Source organism: Danio rerio, chromosome 13, assembly GCF_049306965.1.
Source record: "Danio rerio strain Tuebingen ecotype United States chromosome 13, GRCz12tu, whole genome shotgun sequence".
NCBI lineage: Eukaryota > Metazoa > Chordata > Actinopteri > Cypriniformes > Danionidae > Danio > Danio rerio.
In genome coordinates, this window is record NC_133188.1 from 55130494 (window position 1) to 55157026 (window position 26533).

Consider the following 26533-nt stretch of genomic DNA (forward strand, 5'->3'; position numbering starts at 1 on the left):
CGCACAGAGAAACCAGACCAAGGGGATAATCAGGCTTTCCTATGGGTCTCAAAGAAAGGGGGACATGCTGAAGTAACCCCTCCCTCCGCAACACAGCTCAAGGATGTCATTTCACTGCTTCCTGATATGAGCAGGCCAGTAGAATTTGTAGAAACTATGATACGTGTCTCTAGAAATGCACAGCTTACAGGAGCTGATTATAAATTTATATTGATGAACAAAATGGGGTCTCAATATGATGAGACAGCCCTCATTGATACTGTTCTATGCTTGTGCTCTAAAAATGATAAGGTTAAACTACAACCCCAGCAAATGATGCGTAGAGTAAAAATTACATTAAACTATGTTACAAGCATCAGCCACTGACGAGGATAAGTCCTTCTGGGACGCCTTTTCTTCCACGTTTGATGAAAAGATGGGTCTATGGCACGACAACACTGGTCGCCTATGTCTCCCACATGTGGCACTGTCATTCCTCGTCCACGAATTTCATGGTGTCACTCATCGTGGACGAAGAGGGGTACATGAAACGATGCGATCTTTGTTTTGTGTCCCAAAACTAGAAACCACCATTAATAACATACTTGACAAATGCCTTATATGCGCTCAATATAATGTATCAAAGCCTGTGGCACAGCACCAACATTTACCAAGACCAATTACACCTTTTTCTGAATGGCAAGTAGATTTCACACATATGCCCAAGAGGGGACCGTTTAAGTATCTACTGGTTTGCGTGGATAAATTTTCAAAATGGGTAGAAGCTTTTCCTTGCTCAAGGGAAAATGCAAAGGTGGTAACACAGAAATTGATCTCTGAAATTATACCTAGATATGGGATCCCACAAAGTATCGATTCAGATAAAGGAACACCTTTTACATCAAAGGTAACGCAACAATTGGCAACTGAATTAAATATAAATTGGCGTTTCCACATACCCTATCATCCACAATCATCTGGATTTGTGGAGCGAACTAACAGAACCTTGAAAGGAAAGATAAAGAAGGCCTTAAGACAACACGGTCATAAAGATTGGGTAAAAATTTTACCAATAGTACTAGCAGATTTGAGAATGACACCACAAGCAAATTTGGATTCTTTATCACCATATGAGGTGGTCATGGGAAGACCTTTCCCTATCCCATGGCAAGGGGGAATTATGGGAGTGGGTATTGAGCTTTCTAACCACATATCAGAATTCTCAGCGGCCCTAATTCAGAAACTTAATCAGTATTGGGAAAGGGTAACAAAGAAACACCCTGAAATTCCACTTGAGGCAGCACACCCTTTCCAGATAGGGGACAAGGTGCTAATAAAAGATATAAAACCCCAGAAAGATTTAACTGACCCCAAATACGAAGGGCCAGCTGAGGTTCTGGCTGTTACACGCACTGCTGTATTAACTGATCTTTTTCCACAGTGGATCCATGGCACCAGAGTGAAACCATTGAAGTAAATGTCTATGATATGATATTAATCGTTTTTGTTTTGCAGACTACTTCTACTGATAACCCTACTGGGACTGACACAGGCCCACACTGAAGTACACAACTTATTCTGGCAGTATGCTAACTGGACTGCACGACAGACAACCAATGAGTCATGTGTTGTCTGCCAAGAAGTGTTCTCCTCTGCTGTGACTATATCCTTGAAACCTTTGCCTTTTACATGTACTAAACTTGCTTTTTGTACAAATGCTTTGGGAGATATTTATGAGTGGCGCCCCACATGTGTTTCTAACAAGAAAACATGGGAGCCTCTTTGCAAATCAACTAGCAGAAAGAATCATTCTGTTGTAATACCTACACCTAGAACTATGGGTTTGAATATTTTGTTGACGAAACCCCAGGGGTTCACTTTTTCTTTTTGCTTTAATGAGACAAATGGAGGTAATGTATCCACCTTAAGAGCTAAAGATTGTAATATAGTAATTGGCGAAAGGGATCGATTTTCAGGGGTATATTTACCATGGCGAAAGAATAAAAAATATAGTTCTCTACTAAGTGTTTGTCCCCATTACATCCCAGGCACCTGTGAACTGAACAAACTTAAATGTGCTAATATCACAAATGAGACAGCTGTCACGGCATGTTACAACCTGAACAACACATACTGTCAACGCAGCAACGTAACTTGTGTCCCCACTTGGCCGAGACAGGATGCGGTCCTGGCCGATGACTGGTACTGGTATTGTGGGGGAGAAACCATCTTCAACACTTACCCCACCAATTGGACTGGTCTTTGTACTGTGATCCAATTACAACACATGGTCACTGTCATGCATCTTGCCAGACAATCCAAAAGAGAACGGAGGTCAGTTCCCCAGGACGACGTACCCGACGAACACCGTATGAGATCACACTGGACTAGATTCTGGGAGGCTATGATTCCCAGTTTTGGCGTAGCAGATGCCTTAAAACAGCAAGAGATCATGCATTATAGACTGGCCTCTTTTATAAACAGTACCACGGATGCCATTTCTGGACTAAGAGAGGAGATGAGAGCTCTGAGACTAATGACTATGCAAAACAGACTGGCTCTGGACATGCTCTTAGCGGAAAGAGGCGGGGGCTGCTCCCTGGTCGGAGAGAGCCAATGCTGCACTTACGTTCCCGCGGATGATGAGGATCTTGGACGAGTAGGACAAGCTGTAAAGGCGATGAAAAGGATATCATCACAGGTGTATGAGGATGAGATGAAGGAAAGAAATTTTAATTGGGGATGGGGATTTTTAGAAAGCCTGTTTGGATCATTGGCTCCATATGTCTCAATGGTAGTACCGGTACTTATTATTTTCTATGCTATGAATGGAAATGAGGGTAACCATTTAACAAATAGAGTTTATGAGAATATGGTATGATCCAGGCTCTTGTAAAAACAGAGCCTGGAAGAGGGGATTGAAAGAAATATCCATGTAGTCACTCTCCAAATATTCTGTTTTGTAACTGTGTCTTATCTTATTGTAAGTTGTCCCTGTACTAGGCGCCTTGACGTTGCGCCTTGACATTCTTGAGCACTGGATAAAATTGTTCTGCCTAACTGAGCTGAATATTTGCACGTATTCATAACCCATGTAACCCTGAGTATGATGTATAAAAGCTGGGAATACCCCAGTCTTCTTTAGAAGAGAGCAATAAACTGTTGGATTCACATCTCTCAGTTGTTGTTGCCTTCCTGGAGCTCCAGCTTACTGAGGAAACACACAGACGGTCTGCAATTTATCCCAACACTTAAATTAAATCAAAATCTCAAATTACACACTTTTTTTAAACTAAATTGTCATTATTGCAAATATTGTCTCAGTGGTTAGCACTGTGGCCTCACAGCAAGAAGGTCACTGGTTCGAGTCTCGGCTGGATCAGTTGGTGTTTCTGTGTGGAGTTTGCATGTTCTCCCCGTGTTGGCGTGGGTTTCCTCCGGGTGCTCTGGTTTCCCCCACAGTCCAAACACATGTGCTATAGGGGAATTGATGAAGTAAATTGGCTGTAATGTATGCGTGTGTGTGTGTGAATAAGTGTGTGTGGATTTTTCCCAGTGCTGGGTTGCAGCTGGAGGGGCATCCGCTGCATAAAACATAAAACACAGCACCTTCTTGGCGGTCTGGATGGAAGGTCTCTCGATGGGGGTCCGCTTGGCCATCTCCAGCAGCAGCCGCTTCAGCCTCCTGGGCATCGACAACTTCTGACTGGGAGACAAGTGAAACTTAGCAGTAGCCCAGAGGACAGCAGCGACCCCATACACACACACCTGTGGAGAGAAGAAACACACACACATACCTGTGAAGAAGAGAAACACACACATGCACAAACACATACACACACACACAGACACACACACACACACACACACACACACACACACACACACTTAATTTTGAATAGGAAGACACACACACAAACACACACACACACACCTGTGAAGAGACGCACACAAACACAAACACACACACACACACACTTAATTATGAATAGGAAGACACACACACACACACACCTGTGAAGAGACGCACACAACCACAAACACACACCCACACACACACATAACTATGAATAGGAAGAAAGACACACACACACACACACCTGTGAAGAGAATACACACACAACACTGAGTCACTGCACACACTGAGTAATGAGTCACTACACACACATACACATACACACACATAGACACACCCACACATTACATACACACAAAACTATAAAAAGGAAGACACACACACACACACACACACACATATATACCTGTGGAGAGGAGAAGCACACACACATACACACACACACAAACACAAACACACACCTGTGGAGAGACGCACACAAACACAAACACACACACACACACACAAACACACACCTGTGAAGAAAATACACACACAACACTGAGTCACTGCACACACTGAGTAATGAGTCACTACACACACACACACACAAACACACCCAGACACACCCACACATTACATACATACAAAACAATAAAAAGGAAGACACACACACACACACACATATATACCTGTGGAGAGGAGAAGCACACAAACACACCCACACACAAACACACACACACACACACACACACACACACAAACTATAAAGAGGAAGACACAAATACACACACAAACACACACACACACCTGTGGAGAGGAGAAGCACACAAACACACTACTGTAAAGAGAATACACACATATACACACAACACTGAGTCACACACTGAGCAATGAGTCACTACACACACGCGCACACACGCGCACACACACACACACACACACACACACACACACACACACACACACACACACACACACAGGCTGCCATGGTGACAAACCTTTTCTGTCACAATTCCATGTTCTTGAAATTCAGGAGCCAAGAAAAAGGCGTCGCAGGAGACTGAGGAGGAGAACAGGAGAGCCATGATCAACAACAGGACTTTAGAGCTCAATGCTGGACACACACGTGAAGTACTCTACAATATAAAGGGTGATGTCTATTTATTTTTATTTATACGTTTTACACCAGACAAAGACATTAATAATAAGATGATGAGATGTTCTGTGATGTCCACACCTGAGTTTTTCGGCCTCAGAAACAGCACTTCTCCTTCACAGCCCACATACACAGAGTCCAGACACAGGTAATCTAACGGAACACACAACACAGTTACAGTACCTCCTCAAATACAGCAGTTGCCATAGCAACTGTAAAATCACCACAGCAGATCAATTACTGAAGATGTTGTGTTACCGTAGCGACTGTAGACTCTGGACAACAGATCAATTACTATAGTTGTTGTGTTACCATAGCAACTACAGAATTCCTACAACAAATAATATACTGTAGTTGTTGTTACCATAGCAACTGTAGAATCCCTACAACAAATCAATTACTGTAGTTGTTGTGTTACCATAGCAACTGTAAAATCCAAGCAACAGATCAATTACTGTAGTTGTTATGTTACCATAGCAACTGTAGAATCCCTACAACAAATCAATTACTGTAGTTGTTGTGTTACCATAGCAACTGTAAAATCCAAGCAACAGATCAATTACTGTAGTTGTTATGTTACCATAGCAACTGTAGAATCCCTACAACAAATCAATTACTGTAGTTGTTGTGTTACCATAGCAACTGTAAAATCCAAGCAACAGATCAATTACTGTAGTTGTTATGTTACCATAGCAACTGTAGAATCACCACAACAGATCAATTACTGTAGTTGTTGTGTTACCATAGCAACTGTAGAATCATCACAATTGATCAATTACTGTAGTTGTTGTGTTACCATAGCAACTGCAGACTCACTACAACAAATCAATTACTGTAGTTGTTGTGTTACCATAGCAACTGTAGAATCATTACAACAGATCAATTACTGTAGTTGTTGTGTTACCATAGCAACTGCAGACTCACTACAACAAATCAATTACTGTAGTTGTTGTGTTACCATAGCAACTGCAGACTCACTACAACAAATCAATTACTGTAGTTGTTGTGTTACCATAGCAACTGTAGAATCATTACAACAGATCAATTACTGTAGTTGTTGTGTTACCATAGCAACTGCAGACTCACTACAACAAATCAATTACTGTAGTTGTTGTGTTACCATAGCAACTGCAGACTCACTACAACAAATCAATTACTGTAGTTGTTGTGTTACCATAGCAACTGTAGAATCATTACAACAGATCAATTACTGTAGTTGTTGTGTTACCATAGCAACTGTAGACTCACTACAACAAATCAATTACTGTAGTTGTTGTGTTACCATAGCAACTGTAGAATCATTACAACAGATCAATTACTGTAGTTGTTGTTACCATAGCAACTGCAGACTCACTACAACAGATCAATTTCTGTAGTTGTTGTGTTACCATAGCAACTGCAGACTCACTACATCAAATCAATTACTGTAGTTGTTGTGTTACCACAGCAACTGTAGAATCATTACAACAGATCAATTACTGTAGTTGTTGTTACCATAGCAACTGCAGACTCACTACAACAAATCAATCACTGTAGTTGTTGTTACCATAGCAACTGCAAACTCACTACAAAAAATCAATTAATGTAGTTGTTGTGTTACCATAGCAACTGTAGAATCACCACAACGTATCAATTACTATACAGTAGTTGTGTTACCATAGCAACTATAGAATCACCACAACAGATCAATTACTATAGACACTGTGTATATTTTGCACAGAGATGAACGCACAAAGGCAAGGAAATCTTCTTAATATGAAGTTTTCTGCTGGAGTTTCTAATTTACTTTTTCAGTGTGATCAGGTTAAAAAAAAATAGCTCGTCCGAAAAAGAAAATGTACTCGTCTTTTCCTCACAACACCTCTATGAGTTTCTTTCTTCTGTTTAAAACAAAATAAGATACTTTGAAGAATGTTGGAAATCTGTAACCATGTGACTCTCTCATAGTAGGAAATAAAATCATATAATAGAAGTCAATGGCTGCTTCTTTCCAACATTCTTCCAAATATCTCTAGAAAAGAAAAGCCCAAAAGTGGAATGTGAGCAAATGATGACAGAATTTTAATTTTTGGGGTGAACTGTCCCTTTAAAAACAATCTGAGCACAGACCTGGCAGGTCGATGTATGTCTGCAGTGTGGAGAGACACGTGTAGCACAAAGCCCAGAGCTCATTGACTGAGAACGGCCGAGTGGATCCACATAACAGATCCCGTAGGGAGATCCACTGGGAAAAACAGAAGGACAATTACATTTTATGTTCATTTTACAGAAACTCGTGTCTTCTTATTACATGCTCAAAGTGCTAATGCTGCATTTATTTGCAGACTTCAGCCGAAACACCACAGAGGAAAAATGCTGACTAATAAATCCCACCAGTAGATTAATCACACTATATTATGATGCTGTTTTGTATTAAAAGTATTCTAAAATATTATGTTTACATATGCAATGATGTGCATGTATTTACAGAAATTAAATCTGAATACAGTACAAAATGAATACTGCCACAAAATAAAGAGGTTTTTAAATAAATCAGGTATAAAGATATAAGATATATAAGATAGATCAGAAAAACCACAAAACTAGTGTAAAATATGGTGAGTATTCAGAATTAGGGTTGCAATGGTTCTCAGTAAAATATCGTATCATCCTGTTGTCCTCTGACGGTTTGGTGCGCCCTGTTCAGAATATGCATTATTAATATTGTTTTGTTAATACAAACAACTGCAACAAAGCAGTTCTGCCTTTGTACGCATCCGGTTACATTGGTGCATTGCTATCACCTCTTAGTATGTAAATCTGTTGATGACATCACGCTCCCTCATGTGTCGGTGTGTGTGGAGTTTCTATGTGTTTCAGAATGGCAAGTGAAAGAGACAGAGCAAATGTGCAGGTGAGGACAAATGACAGGGCATTGCCGTCAGTGTTCAACAGACACTCATAAAGTCAGACAGACACAAAAACATAAGTGCCTTTTTTTTTGTTGATGTCATAAAATATAGCCTAGATCAGTGCTCACTAACAGGCAGATCGAGGTCCATGTCAAGACCTAGAAGTGTCCCATACAAACGTGGACATACAGTTACTTCAGTTCCGCTCCTGCCGGGTGTTCTTCTGCACCTGATCACTGCCGCTATTCTAACCTGCTGTCTGCTGAGAACAGTTTTCTTCTCGACTGACTGTTCCCGCTGAATTAAGAGCCGAATGCTCTCTATTTACTTAAGTTTCATTCACTGCGATGGTGCTAAGTGAAACAGAGCTTTCTGGAATCATAATAAAATCATATAGAAATCCTAAATGAAAATGTGTTGTTGCCTTGGTAATGCTAGCATAATGTAAACAGAAGTAATCTACACTCTAAAAGTGCTCAGTTATTAAGATGTGTTGACATCTTTATTATCTGCATAATTGGTTGATGAGATGTAAAATAGAAAAAGGGCAAATTAAAGCTGTATCTCTTTATTTTCTTAAGCATTTATTTTAAACAAACAATTTTCAAAATGCCCTACCTTTATTTAATTTATGCGAGAACATGCAAATCTGCAGTCATATGTGTGAAGCGGTTGCATTGCCAGGTGTGTGTTTAATAATAAACATGTGTTTATTGTTCTTTGAATTGTTGTGTAGGCAGTTTTCTCTAAGCATAGCACAAACTGTACCATACCAAAACCGTGATCCTAAAACCATGTTACATACCGAACCGTGAGTAGATTGAACCGTTGCACCCCTAATCAGAAATCAGAATATATATATATATAGTTATATAGTTAAAGTCAGAATTACTAGCCCCCCTGAATTATTAGCGCCCCTGTTTATTTTTTTCCCTAATTTCTGTTCTGTTCTGGGAGGATTGTTTCAGCACATTTCTAAGCATAATAGTTTTAAAAACTTATTTCTACTAACTGATTTATTTTATCTTTTCCATGATGACAGTAAATAATATTTTACTTGATATTTTTCAAGACAGCTTAAAGTGACATTAAAAGGCTTAACTAGGTTAATAAGGTGAACTAGGCAGGTTAGGGTAATTAGCCAAGATATTGTATAGCGATGGTTTGTTCTGTAGATTATCGGAAAAAAATAGCTTAAAAGGGCTAATAATTTTGTCCCAAAAATGTTTTTTTAAAAATTAAAAACTGCTTTTATTCTAGCCAAAATAAAACAAAAAGCCTTTCTCCAGAAGAACAAATATTATCAGACATTCTGTGAACATTTCATTGCTCTGTTAAACATCATTTGGGAAATATTTAAAAAAAGAAAATAAAAATTAAAAGGGGGCAAATAATTCCGACTTCAACTGTACATATTACTAAAAGTGTCTAGTTTGTTTTATCCTCAAGTGTCTGGAATGAAATGAAAACTGAATGTGTAAAGCAGCACACCTCACTCTGTGTTTCCTCACTGAGACACAGCATGGTTTTGTTGATGTGTGTGGCTCTGCGCTGATCGGTGTGTGTGTGTGTTTCACCATCCTCCATCAGGATTTGACCGCTCTGGTCCTCTTCTTCTGCATCATTCTCAGACCTGCAGAGGTTTTCATCCACAGACGGGACCGCTGATTCCTCATCCTGTGAGTCTGGATCTCTCATGGTAGAGCTGCTGGATTATGGGAAGAATCATAATCATGATTAGTTTGCTTTTATTTATATAAATGATTATCAATGAAACCGAAAGGTCTGGTTATAGTGCACAATAATTCATCAGCATGATGTAGAGCCTCCTTTAGTGGCTAATACAGCATCAGTTGATCTTGAGAATGACAGATACAAGTCCTGCACAGCAGCCAGAGGGATTTTCAATCATTCTTCAGGCAGAATAAAAATCTTTCCTGACTCACTCCTCCTAAAACACCCCAAAGTGCTCAATAATGTTTAGTTCTGGTGACTGTGTAGGCCATGGGAAATGTTCAACTTCACTTTCATGTTCATCAAACCGCTCTGTCTCCAGTCTTGCTGTGTGTATTGGTGCATTATCATCCTGATCCACACCACCGCCTTCAGGATATAATGTTTGACCCATTGGGTCACATGCTCCTCCAGATGGTTGGGTAGTCCTTGGCCAGTGACCTATCTAGCACAAGTAGGTTTTGCTAAAGCAGCCGGCTGCATAAATGTTCATTTAAAGCAATGGTAGACCTAAAGACATGTTTCCAGTCAGCCGGACATTAAAGTAAAAACAAACAAACAGATTCTGTCTCGCCCCCTGCCCATCACACAGCCCTACCTGACGCCGTCTCTGTGTGTGTGTGTGTCGAGTCTCCATCCTTGCTCCTCAGCGCTGATCTCGGACAGGTCTGCCACCAGCATGCTGATGTGTGTGTGTGTCGGAGCACCGGGCGCCGGAGGGTTGTTAGAGTCCGGCACGGAGCAGGAGCGGTTCAGGGCTCGTCCCGGCCTCTTCTCCTGACTCTTTCTGTGCACCGGAGAGCTGTTCTGAGACCTGCTGCTGTCAGGCGACGACTCGTCCTCTCGCACACACACCGACCCTCCAGGCCTCCAGAGCAGAGCCCGGCGGCGCAGCAGCAGATCCTCACACTCACACCACTCAGAGGACGGGTTTCTCTGCAGTCTGCGCTCGCTGCTGTGAGTCTCCACTGAGTTTGATCGAGACGCTTTATAGTCCATGAACTGCACACTCCATTTATCCGGTCCATCTGTATATAAACAGGAGATTTTTGATTAAGCAAACACTTTTAAACGGGACAGTTCACCCACACTGCAAAAAAACATTAAAACACTTCTTAAAACATTCATTTTGTCTTGATTCTAGTCCAAATATAAAAAAAAAAAAATCTATTGGACTAGAATTAAGACAAAAACAGCATAGACAAGTAAAAAAAACTGTTTATTTTTTCAGAAATAACAAGTAAGAATGTCCTTAAACAAAGCAAAATAATCTGTAAATTGGGTAACATCTCAATTGTTTACATTTTACACTTGTTTATATAGCATTTATATACATTTCTATATTTAATTATCAGCTCATAAGCCATCTGCAGTTCCCTAATAAATAATCTTTGGATCCAAAACATGAGACGGCCACCAAATCAAACCTTGGAAAGCAGCGACAGACTCGATGGACAAAACTCTTCGTCCAATAGCAGACAGCTTTCGACAGACGGTTGTGGAGGAAACATCTCCGAGTAAAGCCCTGGCCTCAGAGTGAAGAACCTGTGGACATATCAGCTCAAATCAGTCATGCATACAGGACATCCGGAAAGTATTGATAGCGCTTCACTTTTTCCACTTTTATAATGTTACAGTCTTATTCCAAAGTGGATTAAAAAAGAGTTTTTGAGATTGTTGCAAATTAATTAAAAATATAAAAGCTGATAAATCAGATGTACATCAGTATTCACAGGCTTTGCTCAGTACTTTGTTGATGCTCCTTTGGCAGTGATTACAGCCTCAAGTCTTTCTGAATATGATGCCACAAGCTCTGCACACCTGTCTTTGGGAATTTCTGCCCGTTCCTCTTTGCAGAACCTCTCAAGCTCTATCAGGTTGGATGGGAAGTGACGGTGTACAGCCATTTTCAGATCTCTCCAGAGATGTTCAATAGGATTTAGGTCTGGGCTCTGGCTGGGCCACTCAAGGACATCCACCGAGTTGTTGTGAAGTGACTCCATTGATATTTTGGTGGTGTGCTTTGGGTCATTGTCCTGCTGGAAGATGAAGCGTCGCCCCAGTCTGAGGTGGAGAGCACTCTTGTGCAGGTCTTCATTCAGGATGTCTCTGTACATCGCTGCATTCATCTTTCCCTCTATCCTGACTAGTCTTCCAGTTCCTGCTGCTGAAACACATCCCCACAGCATGATGCCAACACCACCATGCTTCACTGTAGGGATGCTGTTAGCCTGCTGATGAGCGCTGCCTGCTGTTCTCCAAACGTAACGCCTGGCGTTCACTCCAAACAGTTCAGTTTGAGTCTCATCAGAGCAGAGAGTTTAGTTTCTGATGCTCTGAGAGTCCTTCAGATGGTGAACTCCAGGCGGCGAGTTTCTTCCGTCTGGCCGCTCTACCATACAGATGCCTGATTGGTGGATTGCTGCACAGATGGTTGTCCTTCTGTAAGGTTCTCCTCTCTCCACAGAAGAATGCTGGAGCTCAGACAGAGTGACCATCAGGTTATTGATCACCTCCTGACTAAGGCCCTTTTCCCCCGATCACTCAGCTTAGATGGCCGGCCAGCTCTAGGTAGAGTCCTGGTGGTCAAACATCTTCCACTTACGGATGATGGAGGCCGCTGTGCTCATTGGAGTTTTCAGAGCAGCAGAAATGTTTCTGTAAGCTTCCCCAGCCTTGTGCCTCCAGACAATCCTGTCTCAGAGGTCTACAGACAATTCCTTTGTCTTCATGCTTGGTTTGTGCTTTAGCATGCACTGTCAAAGCCTTTTCAGATCATGTGCAATCTGAATTGAGCACAGGTGAACTCCAATGAAGCTGATGAAACATCTACAGAATGATCAGTGGAAACAGAATGTACCTGAGCTCAATTTACAGCTTTACGCCAAAGCCTGAGAATACTGATGTACATCTGATTTTACAGCTTTTTTATTTTTAATAAATTTGCAACAAATTCAAAAACTCTTTCTTCACACTGTCATTTTGGGGGATTGTGTGTAGAATGTTGAGGATTTACATGAATTTAATCCATTTTGGAATAAGGCTTTAACATAAAACGTGGAAAAACATAAAATGTGGAAAAAGTAAAGCGCTATGAATACTTTCCGGATGCACTATATTAGTTAATAAAGAGAAGAATCTGCATCTTAAGAACACTTAACTTAAAAACACACCTGGAACAGTTCAGGTTCAGAAAATACATATTTAAAAAAATTATTTTATGAATTAAAATGTGTTGAATTCTCATGTAGAGGTCTGCACCCGACGAGATTTCTGCGACGCGGGAATACATTTCCGAATAAAGCGCGGGAGCGATCGGTAACAGGTTTAATTTGGGACGGGAGCGGGGTATCTAGAAATATCGCTCTTGACTCCCGAGCGGCACGCGTATGTATGTGTGTAAATGAAATAGCGCGATGCTGTGTTTAGCTTGTTTGTTGCTGTGTGTATGTGCGCACACGCGAATGAGAGGTATGTGTCTGTGTGTGCGCACGCGCGATGAGAGGTGTGTGTGTGTGTGTGTGTGTGTGTGTGTGTGTGTGTGTGTGTGTGTGTGTGTGTGTGTGTGTGTGTGTGTGTGTGTGTGTTAGTGTGTGTGTTAGTGCGCGCGCGAATGAGAGAGAGAGAGAGAGAGCTTTGTCTGTGTGTGTGTGCTTGGTGCTATGTGTGTGTATACAGACAGCTTGTTATAGGCTGTCTGGACTCTGTATAGCTGGTTGGTTTTCGGTTTTGTTCTCCCCCGCTCTTTCCAGCGGAATCTAGCGGGATCGGGGGCGGGGCAGGTCGGGCAGCGGGACAACAAATGCTTTATATAAGCGGGAACGGTCGGGTTCGGGCTAAAACCTGGCAGGTGCGGGCGGGAGCGGGATTCAAAATTTAGCAGATCTCTATTCTCATGTTTTGTCATGTTTTTTGATTGCAAAAAATTCAGTAAACCAACCGACATATCAAAACAGTACCATAAAGAAAACAGCCTGTTCACAAATACTAATGATACATGTTAAGAGCTAATGATTATATAATGTACATCCTTTACCTACAATGTGGACATAAATTAGTAAATTGAGTTTACAATTTATTTAAAACAAGAGAATGAACTAATAAATATTATACACTAGTTTAATTATTATTTACTGTTTTTTCTAATTTTATTATTTGTCAAATGCTCAAAAATTACTGCTTGTGCTTGTTGTAGTGTTCTTGTGTAAAATGAGCTGAAACAACACAATTCTAACCATTTTTAACTTCACTGTTTATGTTCAATCCACCATGCCTAAAGCACCTCCCTAGGTAGGCAGAGGAGGCATGCCCAAGCCACCTCAGCTGGCATCTCTCAATGTACAGTGAAAGAGGAATTGAATTGAACAGTGAAGTAAAATGTGTATATATACTCACTGGCCACTTTATTAGGTACACCTCACTAGTGTCTAGTTGAACGCCCCTTTTAAAAGTACTCCATTACTGTCCACTTCTGCATGTCTGAAATGATCCTGAAATGTGTGCGCATGTCTCTTTGACGTTGTTACAGTGTAAAGGTGAGTAAAAGAGCAGTGTTTGTGTACCTGTAGTGTGGGTCTCTCCTCAGGTGTGTCTTTCTGCATCTGCCTCAGTAAAGCTCTGCTCTCCTCACTGAGCTCCAGCTGCAGATCCACATCTGTCACATAATCCAGCGCTGCAGACAGGGTGGAGCCCAGAGAGAACACGTGACCCTGAAACATCGCACGCACACACGTCAGCATCTGCACACTGTAATCTGACTGGCTGGAAAACACCACAAACATTGGATGAGCATCTAAATCATGTTCTGTTTTTATTTATATGTAAACATGCAAAAAATATTAAATTAATAAATATAAAAATACTTATTTATAAAATGGCAATGCTTTATTGGCATGTTCATTATACAATTTTATAAGTTAAAATTGCAACAACAAGCAATTGTTTAAAAAAAAAAGTGTATTGAAGGTATAAAAATAAAATCATTACAATATCATTCAAATTACTGTATGTTATAAAGATGCATGGAAAATGGCCTTCTTTCAGACTAATATCTTCTCATATATCAGCTGTTTTAGTGGAAACTCATATATATATACAGACATAACATTAATCTATAACATTAATGTATATATACTCACTGGCCACTTTATTAGGTACACCTCACTAGTATCTAGTTGAATGCCCCTTTTGCCTTCAGAACTGCCTTAATCCTTTGTGGCGTAGATTTAACAAGCTACTGGAAATATTCCTCCATGTTGACATGATAGCATCACGCAGTTGCTGCAGATTTGTCGGCTGCACACCCATGATGCCAATCGCCCGCCCGTTCCTTCACATCCCAAAGGTGCTCAATTAAATCAAAGTGTGGCAAGAAAATCTCCCCCACACCATTACACCACCACCACCAGCCTGAACCGCTGATACAAGGCAGGATGATCCATGCTTTCATGGTGTTAACACAAAATTCTAAGCCAAGCATCCGAATGTGTCAGCAGAAATGGAGACTCATCAGAGCAGCAACGTTTCTCCAATCTTCTATTGTCCAGTTTTGGTGAGTCTGTGTGAATTGTAGCCTCAGTTTCCTGTTCTTAGCTGACAGGAGCGGCACCCGGTGTGCTCTTCTGCTGCTGTAGCCCATCCGCCTCAAGGTTGGACGTGTTGTGTGTTCAGAGATGCTCTTCTGCAGAGCTCGGTTGTAACGAGTGCTTATTTGAGTTACTGTCGCCTTTCTATCAGCTGGAACCAGTCTGGCCATTCTCCTCTGACCTCTGGCCTCAACAACTCCACAGAACGGCCGGTCACTGGATATTTTCTCTTTTATTGGCAGGTGTACCTAATAAAGTGGCCGGTTAGTGTACATTAATATTAATCTGATCTTCAGAGTTTCAGAAATGATCGATTTTAGCGACACTGTGTTTAAAATAAGCTTGTTCTTTCCCACCACAACCATCCTTACATAACCAGTTTTCACTTCACAAACGCAAACCGCCTACAGTCATTCTGGCTTCTGCTTTTCCATATTCAACGTTTAGGACAGTGAATTAAGCACTAATGTAATGCATGTATTCATGTATTTATGGATTCAGTTTGAAAGGTCTTTCCACCAAGGATCTCAGAAAACATTGATTCTGACCGTGTAAAACAGCGCTACATTGATTTGTAGCCATTAAGGTCTGAATAAACAGTAATGTTACTGTATCATTTAGATCAGGGGTGCCCAAACTTTTTTGTATTAAGAACCAAATAGCAAACATCATTGAGAGCCATGGGCCAAAGGTAAATCTACCAAACTATTTTACATAAAATTTGCCATGGGTAATTTCCTAATTTATTTCCTAATATTTAAAAATATATATATAAAGTATTACTTTAAATTGTTTTACCTAATGCAGTAAAAATAATAACTTACAGCAATAAAAAACATAATCACATTTATAACAGAGTGAAGGTCAACGCTTACTACACTAGTCAAGCAGAATCTGCCTCTGACCACCAAAGTCTTTGCATTGTCAGGTGACAGCATGTACATTTAAACATTTACACCATTCAATTGAAACATTTAATTTCAGTTAGCTTTTAACAATAAAACAAACAAACAAAGGGTTACATTAGATTCATCCATTATTCTCAGATGGGATGTCGGACCAAATCAAAGGTTATAATGGGTCAACTTTGGCCCGCGAGCCCTAGTTTGGGCATAGACAATATTACAGTTTTTGCGCTGACTCCTTATTTTTCCCCAAGTCAGTTCCAGTTAATTAAGTCCTTTAAATAAATTGCAATAAATTGATTTCTTGAGGTATTTATATATTTTTTTAATATTTCATCAACAACATTAATGGATGCCGCCTTTGATTTTAATGTTAAGTTTATTATTATTTATAATGATTAATATTATTGTATATAATAATAATAATAATGAGAAGGGGCAGCACAGTGGGTAGTGATGTCGCCTCACAGCAAAAAGGTCGCTGGTTCGAGCCTCGGCTGGGTCAGTTGGCATTTTGTTTGCATGTTCTCCCCGTGTTGGTGTGGGTTTCCTCCGGGTGCTTCGGCTTTCGCCTCAGTCCAAACACATGCGCTATAGGGGAATTGATCAACTTAACTGGCCGTAGTGTATGTGTGTGAATGCAAGGGTGTAATGGTGTTTCCCAGTGCTGAGTTGCAGCTGGAAGGGCATCCGCTGCGTAAAACATATGCTGGAAAAGTTGGCGGTTCACTTCGCTGTGGCGACCCCTGATTAATACAGTGACTAAGTTGAAAATAAAATGAGAGAACGAATAATAATAGTAATAATGTTATTATTAGTTGTATTAATAATAATATATTAATAATTTATTATTATTATTATCATTATAATTATAAAGCACTAATTTTAATTGTTAAGTTTAATAAAACATTATTTTTGTAGGCGAAGCAGTCGTGCAGTAGGTAGTGCTGTCGCCTCACAGTAAGAAGGTCGCTAGTTCGAGCCTCGGTTCAGTTGGCGTTTCTGTGTGGAGTTTGCATGTTCTCCCTGCATTCGCGTGGGTTTCCTCCGGGTGCTCTGGTTTCCCCCACAGTCCAAAGACATGCGGTACAGGTGAATTGGGTAGGTTAAATTATCCGTAGTGTATGAGTGTGTGTGTGAATGTGTGTGTCGATGTTTCCCAGAGATGGGTTGCGGCTGGAAGGGCATCCACTGCGTAAAAACTTGCTGGATAAGTTGGCGCTGTTGTGTGTTATTATGAATGCCTTTGTGTTACTCTATACCTCTATATCATTCAGAGCGACTCACCTCGATTGTGCTTCCAGTTTTCTCAAACTCTGGAGGAATAAAGCAGCCTTCAGGATCGTCTGAAATAAAGAGCAAAACACAAAATTTCACAAACACAATCAAATTTGAGTGATTTTTGTTTCTTCACATCATTGTCTTGCTGAAACGTTCAAGTTGATTTCATCTTCATCCTCCTGCTGATGTAAATGCTGGACTGAAGCAGCTGATATTCATTTGCACTGAGGAAGGGCAGACGGTTGCTGAAGAACTACTGAGAGATTTCAGCTGCTGTCTGGGCTTTCACCACACCTCCCTTTCTTCATGTGTTCAATACTGTTTCCCTGCATCATTTCATTACACAGAACTTTCTTTATAAACTCATTAGATTTGTTTTCTTTGCATATATGAATTACTTTAATTGCTACCAACATCCAGAGAAAATTTCAAGTCAGCAGCACCTTTAGAAATACGCTTTCAGAGAAAAATAGTGACGTGTTTGGTACTTATTTCCCCCTCAGTATGCCATATGAACAGTATAACAGAAAATTGTAGGGGTTTTAAAACCTTGACGTTTCCAAACCGCAGTAAACCTTGAAACCGGTTATCGTCCCATGTCTAGTTGAATTATCTTCTGTTCATCAATATAGTCTCTGTGAGTAAGTGTGTGTGTGTGTGTGTGTGTGTGTGTGTGTGTGAGTCCACAGAGGATTCGTCTATCTAGGCCACATTCACACTGGCTCTGTTAAATAGGCCAGGCTTTCTCCTGCTGGATGTGTCAGATCCTCCAGAAACTCCTCAGGAACTCACTGGTATATTTAGACACGCTCACAGAAACACCTTCAGAAAAGCGTCTTCATTTGCACGCTCATAAACCTTCCACACTTTATCCTGCAATGCATTTCTTTGATTGCACAGATTTATAGAGCTAGTGAAAACACACAGACGGGATTGTGTGATGGCATATTGGTGCTTTGCTATAAAAGAGTGCCAGTTAGAAATAAAATGAATAATCAAATCATCAATTTAATAATTGAAATTAAAATGCTTAAAATGTTTTTACAGCTGAGGGCCCTTATGCAATGGTTTGTTTGGATTGTCTGCAGAACAAACCGTTGTTATGAAATGACTCGCCTAATTACCCTGATTAAGCCTTTAAATGTGAAGCTGCACATTAGTATCTTAAAAAAACAAAACTGTCATCATGACAACGATAAAAGAAATGAGTTATTAAACTACTATGTTTAGAAATGTGTTGAAAAAATCGTCACTTCGTTAAACAGGAATTAGGGGAAAAATGTAAAAGAATTCAAATTTAACAGGAGGGCAAATAATTCTGACTTCACCTGTATGTCCATACTTGACCCAATGTTAGGTTAAAACAACTCAGGATTTCTAGAGTGTAACATCCCCAACGGATGCACTCACTCAGCAGCAATGTTTCCATCCACCTATTTTCAATATCACATAAAAAAATTGCTTAAAGAAATGCCAAGATGCACAAATATTTTGAAAATGTGCATAAAAATTAGAAAGGATCCCTTGAGCTCAGGGCTCACTCCCGGGACAGCATGCCAAACAAGCTATGTATAAATCATGAGCTAATCATCGTGAGTGAGCGACTTCCGGCAACCTCTGTTTACGCGAGCGACAGTAGCCCCTTTCACACAGTGATACCGGTAAATATCCGGAAAATTTCCGGAAAGACTTTACCGGTATATTGAAAAAAGCGCTGTTCACACAGGCGAGGACGTTACGGAATTTTTCCGGAAAAGGGCATTCACACATCCATTCCAAAATACCGGTAAATTCTGACATCATTCACCACATATGAGCTTTAAACGGCTGCGCTTGTGTTTGTAAACATTTGACTAAATTACAAACTCTGTGGATGATCAATATTGTGAACAACTTTCGCAGGATCACTTTCGCATGTCGAGATGTTCATAATATGTGCGTGTGCAGGCGCTCACAGGCGCACGCAAAGCTTGAAGGTAAACAAACAACGGCTTATCATAAGCATCTCATCGATGATTATTTACACATTTGGCATTAAGAAGAACATATAAACGTGATCTGACTAACTTCTAGCAGCTAAATGTGTCTGGAAAAATATTCAAAGTTTTTATTCTCACAAACCGCGCGGACGTAAATGCGTCTGACTGTTGTGATTGGCTAACCAGGTGGGCGTGGCGAGTGACGAAACAAAGTTGAGAATCCTTCATTCATTCATTTTCTTGTCGGCTTAGTCCCTTTATTAATCCGGGGTCACCACAGCAGAATGAACCGCCAACTTATTCAGTTTTTACGCAGTGCATGCCCTTCCAGCCGCAACCCATCTCTGGGAAACATCCACACACACATTCACACAAACACACACTCATACACTACGGACAATTTAGCCTACCCAATTCACCTGTACCGCATGTGTTTGGACTGTGGGGGAAACCGGAGCACCCGGAGGAAACCCACAAGAACGCAGGGAGAACATGCAAACTCCACACAGAAACTGAGCCAAGGCTCAAACCAGCGACCCAGCGACCTTCCTGCTGTGAGGCGACAGCACTACCTACTGCGCCACTGCCTCGCCCTGAGAATCCTTCAATTTTATGCAAATGAAGAGAGACTTTCTTGAGCGACAGCTAATAGGAGCACCAGTTGAGCTCATGTGATCCTTTCTCAGCTCGCTCAGACCTGAGTTTACAGCAGGTCACCACACAGAGCGACAGACAGCTACAAAGTCATGGCTAGTGTGAATGAGGCATTACAATGCAAAATATCTGAAGTGTTGTTTTGCTGATTGTAAAAAACCTCAGCCGTCAGTACGTCATCACAGTGCTTCAGTATTATTATTATTATTCTTATTAATCCCTCCAGAACTGTCTTGAGCGTCTGTCTGTGCTCCCAAAGAGCATCTCACACTTCCAAAAGCCACCGCACTCATTGAGCTTCATCTTCGTCTTCTGAGATGCAGCTCATTTATTAGAGAACAACAAACACCACAGTGGAGAATCAGCCAGTCAATCAAGATTTAGGAACAGCAAATACTAACTGGACTTCTAGTTGAAGATTTGGTGTCAGAAGTGGCAAAGGCCTCTAGATTTTGCTTATTTGAGCACAATAAAATATGATCATGTCTTGATTTTTAATGACTTCATTAGGACAGTAAGGTCTGACTCTGCTTAGACTAAAGCAGGGGTGTCCAAACTACGGCCCGCAGGCCATCTGCGGCCCGCAATCAGTTTTGTGGCGGCCTGCGAGGCTTTTGATAAATATTAATAGAATCTGGCCCGCTATACAAAAATGAACGTAATTCAATAAATAACCACCGGGTGTCGCTATTACATGCCTTCAATTAGGCAGCAGTTCTTGTAATGATGCAAAACGAACCAAAAAAAAAAAACTGAAGGAAACATAATTGATAACATTTTGATTCACATTTTGGCAAGCCATGGCGAAACCAAGAAAAAGAAAAATCAACAGTGAGTGCAGGAAATTTCAGTCACGTTGGGGAAAAGAATATTTCTTCACAGAGGTCAGCGGGAAATGTATCAGCTTAATTTGCCAGCAGTCAGTTGAAGTAATGAAGAAATTTAATATTAAAATACATTATGAAACAAAACATCAGGCCTTCAGCTCTTACACTGGTGCCGAACGAGATCAAAAAGTAAAACAATTAGCAGCTGCCCTATCAGCTCAACAACAGCAGTTTTTTTGTGCTAATAAAGTGCATGAAAATTCTACACTGGCTAGTTATGAGGTATAATATATATATATATATATATATATATATATATATATATATATATATATATATATATATATATATATATATATATATATATATTATATATATATATATATATATATATATATATATATATATATATATATATATGCGTGTCTGTGTGATGTATGTAAAATTTAGCCCGGGACGTTTTTTTTTTTTTTGCATCTGGCCCTCGGCCCAAAAAGTTTGGACACCCCTGGACTAAAGTGTCATCACTGAACAGAAATAATGTCCAGTATAGAATATAAAGTCCTGCTGCAGTGGAGACAGAATGAATATTGTGTCTGACTCCATCATGAGCTTGGAGGACTGCATCCATACATCTCTGCACTGACTCAAACCACTGATTAATAAAGTCATCTGGAATGAAGAAGAAAGCCTTCAGCAGGATCCCAGAGTTCATCATGTCATCTTCAACACCTCCTCCTTCATCTCACCCCAGACATGCTCAATAATGTTCATGTCTGGTGACTGGGCTGGCCAATCCTGGAGCACTCTCTGCTTTCAGGAGTTTTGATGTGGAGGCTGAAGTATGAGCAGGAGCGCTATCCTGCTGGATAATTGTCCCTCTCCTGTGGTTTGTAATGTAATGGGCAGCACAGATGTCTTGATACCTCAGGCTGTTGATGTTGATCATCCACTCTGCAGATCTCTCCATACTGAATGAACCCCAAACCATGATTTCTCCTTCACCAAACTTGACTGATTTCTATGACAATATTGGTCCATGCTGGTTCCAGTAGGTCTTCTGCAGTATTGGTGATGATTGGGATGCAGATCTACAGACGATTCAGCAGAGAAATCCACCTTCTGACACTTTTACACATGATCAACTATCAAGTTATTATTTGCTGCTCTTACAACTGAGATCCAACACAAGACTTTTGTCCGGTAGTGTATCAGGAAGTGATGTTTTTGTTCTCTTCTGTTTCTCATTGGCTGGAAATGCTGCTTTATCCACTAATGTTTTATGCCTTATTCCAGTTTTGTGCATAAATCTGTTTCACATATCTGAATGTAAACACACAGCTACTCTCAGACTGTCATCAGTACACACACACGCACGCACGCACGCAACCACTCACTCACTCACTCACTCACTCACACATACACACACACACACACACACACACACACACACACACACACACACACACACACACACACACACACACACACACACACACACACACACACACACACACACACTCCTGACTCACCGTTGAGCTGCTCCATGAAACACACATTTCCGTGCGCGTTGAAGGCCAGTGTGTCCGGCGTCACACACAGAGACTGAAAGAGCGGAGAGAAGCTGATGCTCTGGAGAGAACACACACACTCCACACACACCGACCACAACTCCTGCTCCGACAGACCGGCGTCCCGCAGACACAGCACATCCGCCAGAGACACGTTCTCCTGAGGAGCACACACACACACACAAATACTGATCAGAAACATAGACACTCATCAGAAACACACTCACATGCACTAAGGAGGAGAAACACACTGATCAGACACACACACACCGACCGATGAAGCACAAACTGATTACACACACTGATCACACACTAAAAAGGTACACTGATAACACACCCACACACACACACACTGAGGAGAAACACACTGATCAGACACCAACACACACTGAAAAAGCACAAAGTGATCACATACAAACACACACACACATACTAAGGAGGAGAAACACACTGATCACACACACACCCACTGAGGAAGCACAAACTGATTACACACACTGATCACACACACACACTAAAAGGATCCACTGATAAGACACACACACACACAAAGAAAATACATACACTGATCAGACACACACACACACGCACGCACTGAGGAAGCACAAACTGATCACACATACACACACACACACACACACTTACTAAGGAGGAGAAACACAATGATCAGACACACACACCCACTGAGGAGGCACACACTGATTACACACACACACTAAAAAAGATACACAGGTCAGACACAAACACACACACACACACTCACTAACACACACACACACACACACACATACACTGAGAAAAAGTTACACACACTGATTGAACACACACACATACTGAGAAGATACACACACTGATCACACACACACACACATACTAAGGAGGAGAAACACACTGATCACACACACACAAACACTGAGAAAAAGATAGACACACTGATCAGACACACACACACACACGCACAAAGAAGAAAATGCACACACTGATTAGACACACACACACATGCACTGCGGAGACACACACTCAGACAAACAAACAAACATCCACACACACACACACACACACACACACACACACACACACACACACACACACAAACACACACACAAACACACGCACATGCACTGAGAAGATATACACACTGATCAGACATACACACACACATGCACAGAGAAGAAGATGCACACACTAATTAGACACACATGTGCACTGCGGACACACACACTCAGACAAACAAACAAACATACACAAACACACACACACAAACACACACACATGCACTGAGAAGATATACACACTGATCAGACACACACATGCACTGAGGAGCAGACACACACAGATACACACACACACATGCACTGAGAAAAGGATACATACAGATACAGATACACACACACACACACACACACACACTGAGAAGAAGATACACACACAGATCCACACACACATGCACTGTCTAGGCTTTTCCCACAGGGCTGTGTAGTTTTGTATTTAGTTTGTCCTCAATAATAAAATGCTTGATTTGAAAGCTGCATGACATGTTTTCTGCTGTTATCTTTGACTCATATGTGAATATGGTGGATGATCGGAAACATTAAAGTGGGACAAACATGCAGCAAAATAAGAAACCAGTAAAGGGGACTTCTCCACAGCACTGTACTGCAGAAAAAGACTTGTACAGTGTGAAAGTCAGAGTCTCCACGGGGATCTCTTCACTCCAGCTGAATATTTCACACATTACAGAAGGCGGATTGTAGCTGTAATAAATTCCACCATGATGTCAGAATAATCATCATGCTCAGAGGAGTGTGTGTCTGGCAGATGTGCAGGACAGCGGTGTGTTTACTGTGTGTTTTCCTTTACAACTGGGTTATAGATGAGAGAATTGAGCTTATTCTTGACTTATGAGCAGAAGCAGCCATTGGAATCTTTCTGTCTCCAAACTTCCCCTCTCTTTCACTCCAGTGATTTTTAGATGTTATTTTAGATTGTTTTATATATATATATATATATAGTTGAAGTCAGGATTATTCGCCCCCCTTTGAATTTTTTTTTCTTTATTAAATATTTCCCAAATGATGTTTGACAGAGCAAGGAAATGTTCACAGCATGTCTGAAAATATTTTTTTTTTCATGAGAAAGTCTTATTTGTTTTATTTTGACTTGAATAAAAGTAGTTATTATTTTTTAAACACCATTTTAGGGACAATATTATTAGCCCCTTTAAGCTAATTTTTTTTTTGATAGTCTACAGAAACAAACCATCGTTATACAATAACTTGCCTGATTACCCTAACCTGCCTAGTTACCCTAATTACCCTAGTGAAGCCTTTAAATGTCACTTTAAGCTGTATAGAAGTGTCTTGAAGAATATCTAGTCTAATATTATTTACTGTCTTCATGACAAAAATAAAATAAATCAGTTACAAGAAATAAATTATTAAAATTATTATGATTAGAAACGTGTTGAAAACAATCTTCCATCCGTTAAACAGAAATTGGGGGAAAAAATTAAACAAGGGGGTGAATAATTCTGAATTCAACTGTATATATATTTATATATTCATTCATTTTCTTTTCAGCTTAATAAAAACCCAATAGTCACTCTATCTGAGCTCCAGCATTCTTCTGTGGAGAGAGGAGAAACTTACAGAAGGACAACCATCTGTGCAGCAATCCACCAATCAGGCCTGTATGGTAGAGCGGCCAGACGGAAGACACTCCCCACCTGGAGTTTGCCATCTGAAGGACTCTCAGAGCATCAGAAACTAAACTCTCTGCTCTGAGGAGACTCAAACTGAACTGTTTGGAGTGAACGCCAGGCGTTACGTTTGGAGAAAAGCAGGCAGCGCTCATCAGCAGGCTAACAGCATCCCTACAGTGAAGCATGGTGGTGTTGGCATCATGCTGTGGGGATGTGTTTCAGCAGCAGGAACTGGAAGACTAGTCAGGATAGAGGGAAAGATGAATGCAGCAATGCACAGAGACATCCTGAATGAAGAGCTGCACAAGAGTGCTCTCCACCTCAGACTGGACCCAGAGCTTCATCTTTTAGATGACCCAAAGCACACCGCAAAAATATTAATGGAGTGGCACAACAACAACTCGGTGAATGTCCTTGAGTGGCCCAGCCAGAGCCCTGAGCTAAATCCTATTAAACATCTCTGGAGAGATCTGAAAATGGCTGTACACCGTCGCTTCCCATCCAACCTGATAGAGCTTGAGAGGTTCTGCAAAGAGGAACGGGCAGAAATTCCCAAAGACAGGTGTGCAGAGCTTGTGGCATCATATTCACAAAGACTGCCAAAGGTGCATCAACAAAGTACTGAGCAAAGGCTATAAATATTGATGTACATGTGATTTTACAGCTTTTTTATTTGTAATAAATCTGCAACAATCTCAAAAACTCTTTCTTCACATTATCATTATGGGGGATTGTGTGTAGAATGTTGAGGAAATCAATCAATTTAATCCATTTTGGAAGGAGGCTTCAACATATAATAGAGTGGAAAGTGTTAAGTGCTATCAACACTTTCCGGATGCACCGTACATACACTATGTACTACACGTAGTATATAAATTGCAGCTTCAAACGTAGTAACTAAGAGTCTATATTTCTACGCTGGCTCTTCCCAGCATGCACAGTGTCTGTGGTGTACATAATTGATAGGACTGTTGTGTTTGTTATGTTGTGTCTTGTTCGCAAAACTAAAGGGAAAAGCTAATGCTCAACCGTGTCGTCGTCGAATGAACTGAAAACAGCCGAACATGTTTATTCATCAGGAGAGAATGAAAGTGTCGCCGGAGCGGAATAATAATGCATTTATAGGGCATAAAGTTGCCGTCTCACGCAGCTGTAAGACCATGAGCCCGTAAATAGACGATCTCCCATGAGAAGAGAGACTTTCTCCTTCACCTCACACACACACACTCACATATATTCTGTCCTACATACAGAAAGTTCAGAGCACAGAAGAGCAAAACCTTACCGCTGTTCACAGGTCAGTCAGGAAGCCCAGATAATTAAACACATACGCACTAGTGCAGGGGTGGCCAATCCTGTTCCTGGAGATCTACCTTCCTGCAGATTTCAGTTGCAACCCTTATCAAACACACCTGTCTGTAATTATCAAGTG

General features: G+C 40.8%; 1 protein-coding gene across 9 annotated transcripts in view; it reads right to left on the reverse strand.

Annotated features, from left to right (window-relative positions):
* kndc1 (kinase non-catalytic C-lobe domain containing 1) overlaps nt 1-26533 on the reverse strand; it is a 91827-nt gene that overhangs the window by 53552 nt on the left and 11742 nt on the right. For 4 of the 9 annotated variants that reach the window (XM_073920361.1, XM_073920354.1, XM_009307609.4 and 1 more), the window contains exons 2-11: nt 22362-22560; nt 17376-17434; nt 14161-14307; nt 11026-11143; nt 10197-10626; nt 9356-9572; nt 7083-7197; nt 5055-5126; nt 4816-4877; nt 3589-3747 (exon numbers count right to left, since the gene is read on the reverse strand). Coding sequence is in view for 6 of the 9 variants with exons in the window: in XM_073920354.1 (XP_073776455.1) it covers nt 3589-3747; nt 4816-4877; nt 5055-5126; nt 7083-7197; nt 9356-9572; nt 10197-10626; nt 11026-11143; nt 14161-14307; nt 17376-17434; nt 22362-22560 (1578 nt within the window). In the remaining 3 variants the exon portion in view is untranslated. Of the gene's footprint in view, nt 1-3588; nt 3748-4815; nt 4954-5054; nt 5127-7082; nt 7198-9355; nt 9573-10196; nt 10627-11025; nt 11144-14160; nt 14308-17375; nt 17435-22361; nt 22561-26533 lie in introns of those variants that run through there. The other 5 variants (XM_073920359.1, XM_073920356.1, XM_073920355.1 and 2 more) reach the window with 3 other exon arrangements.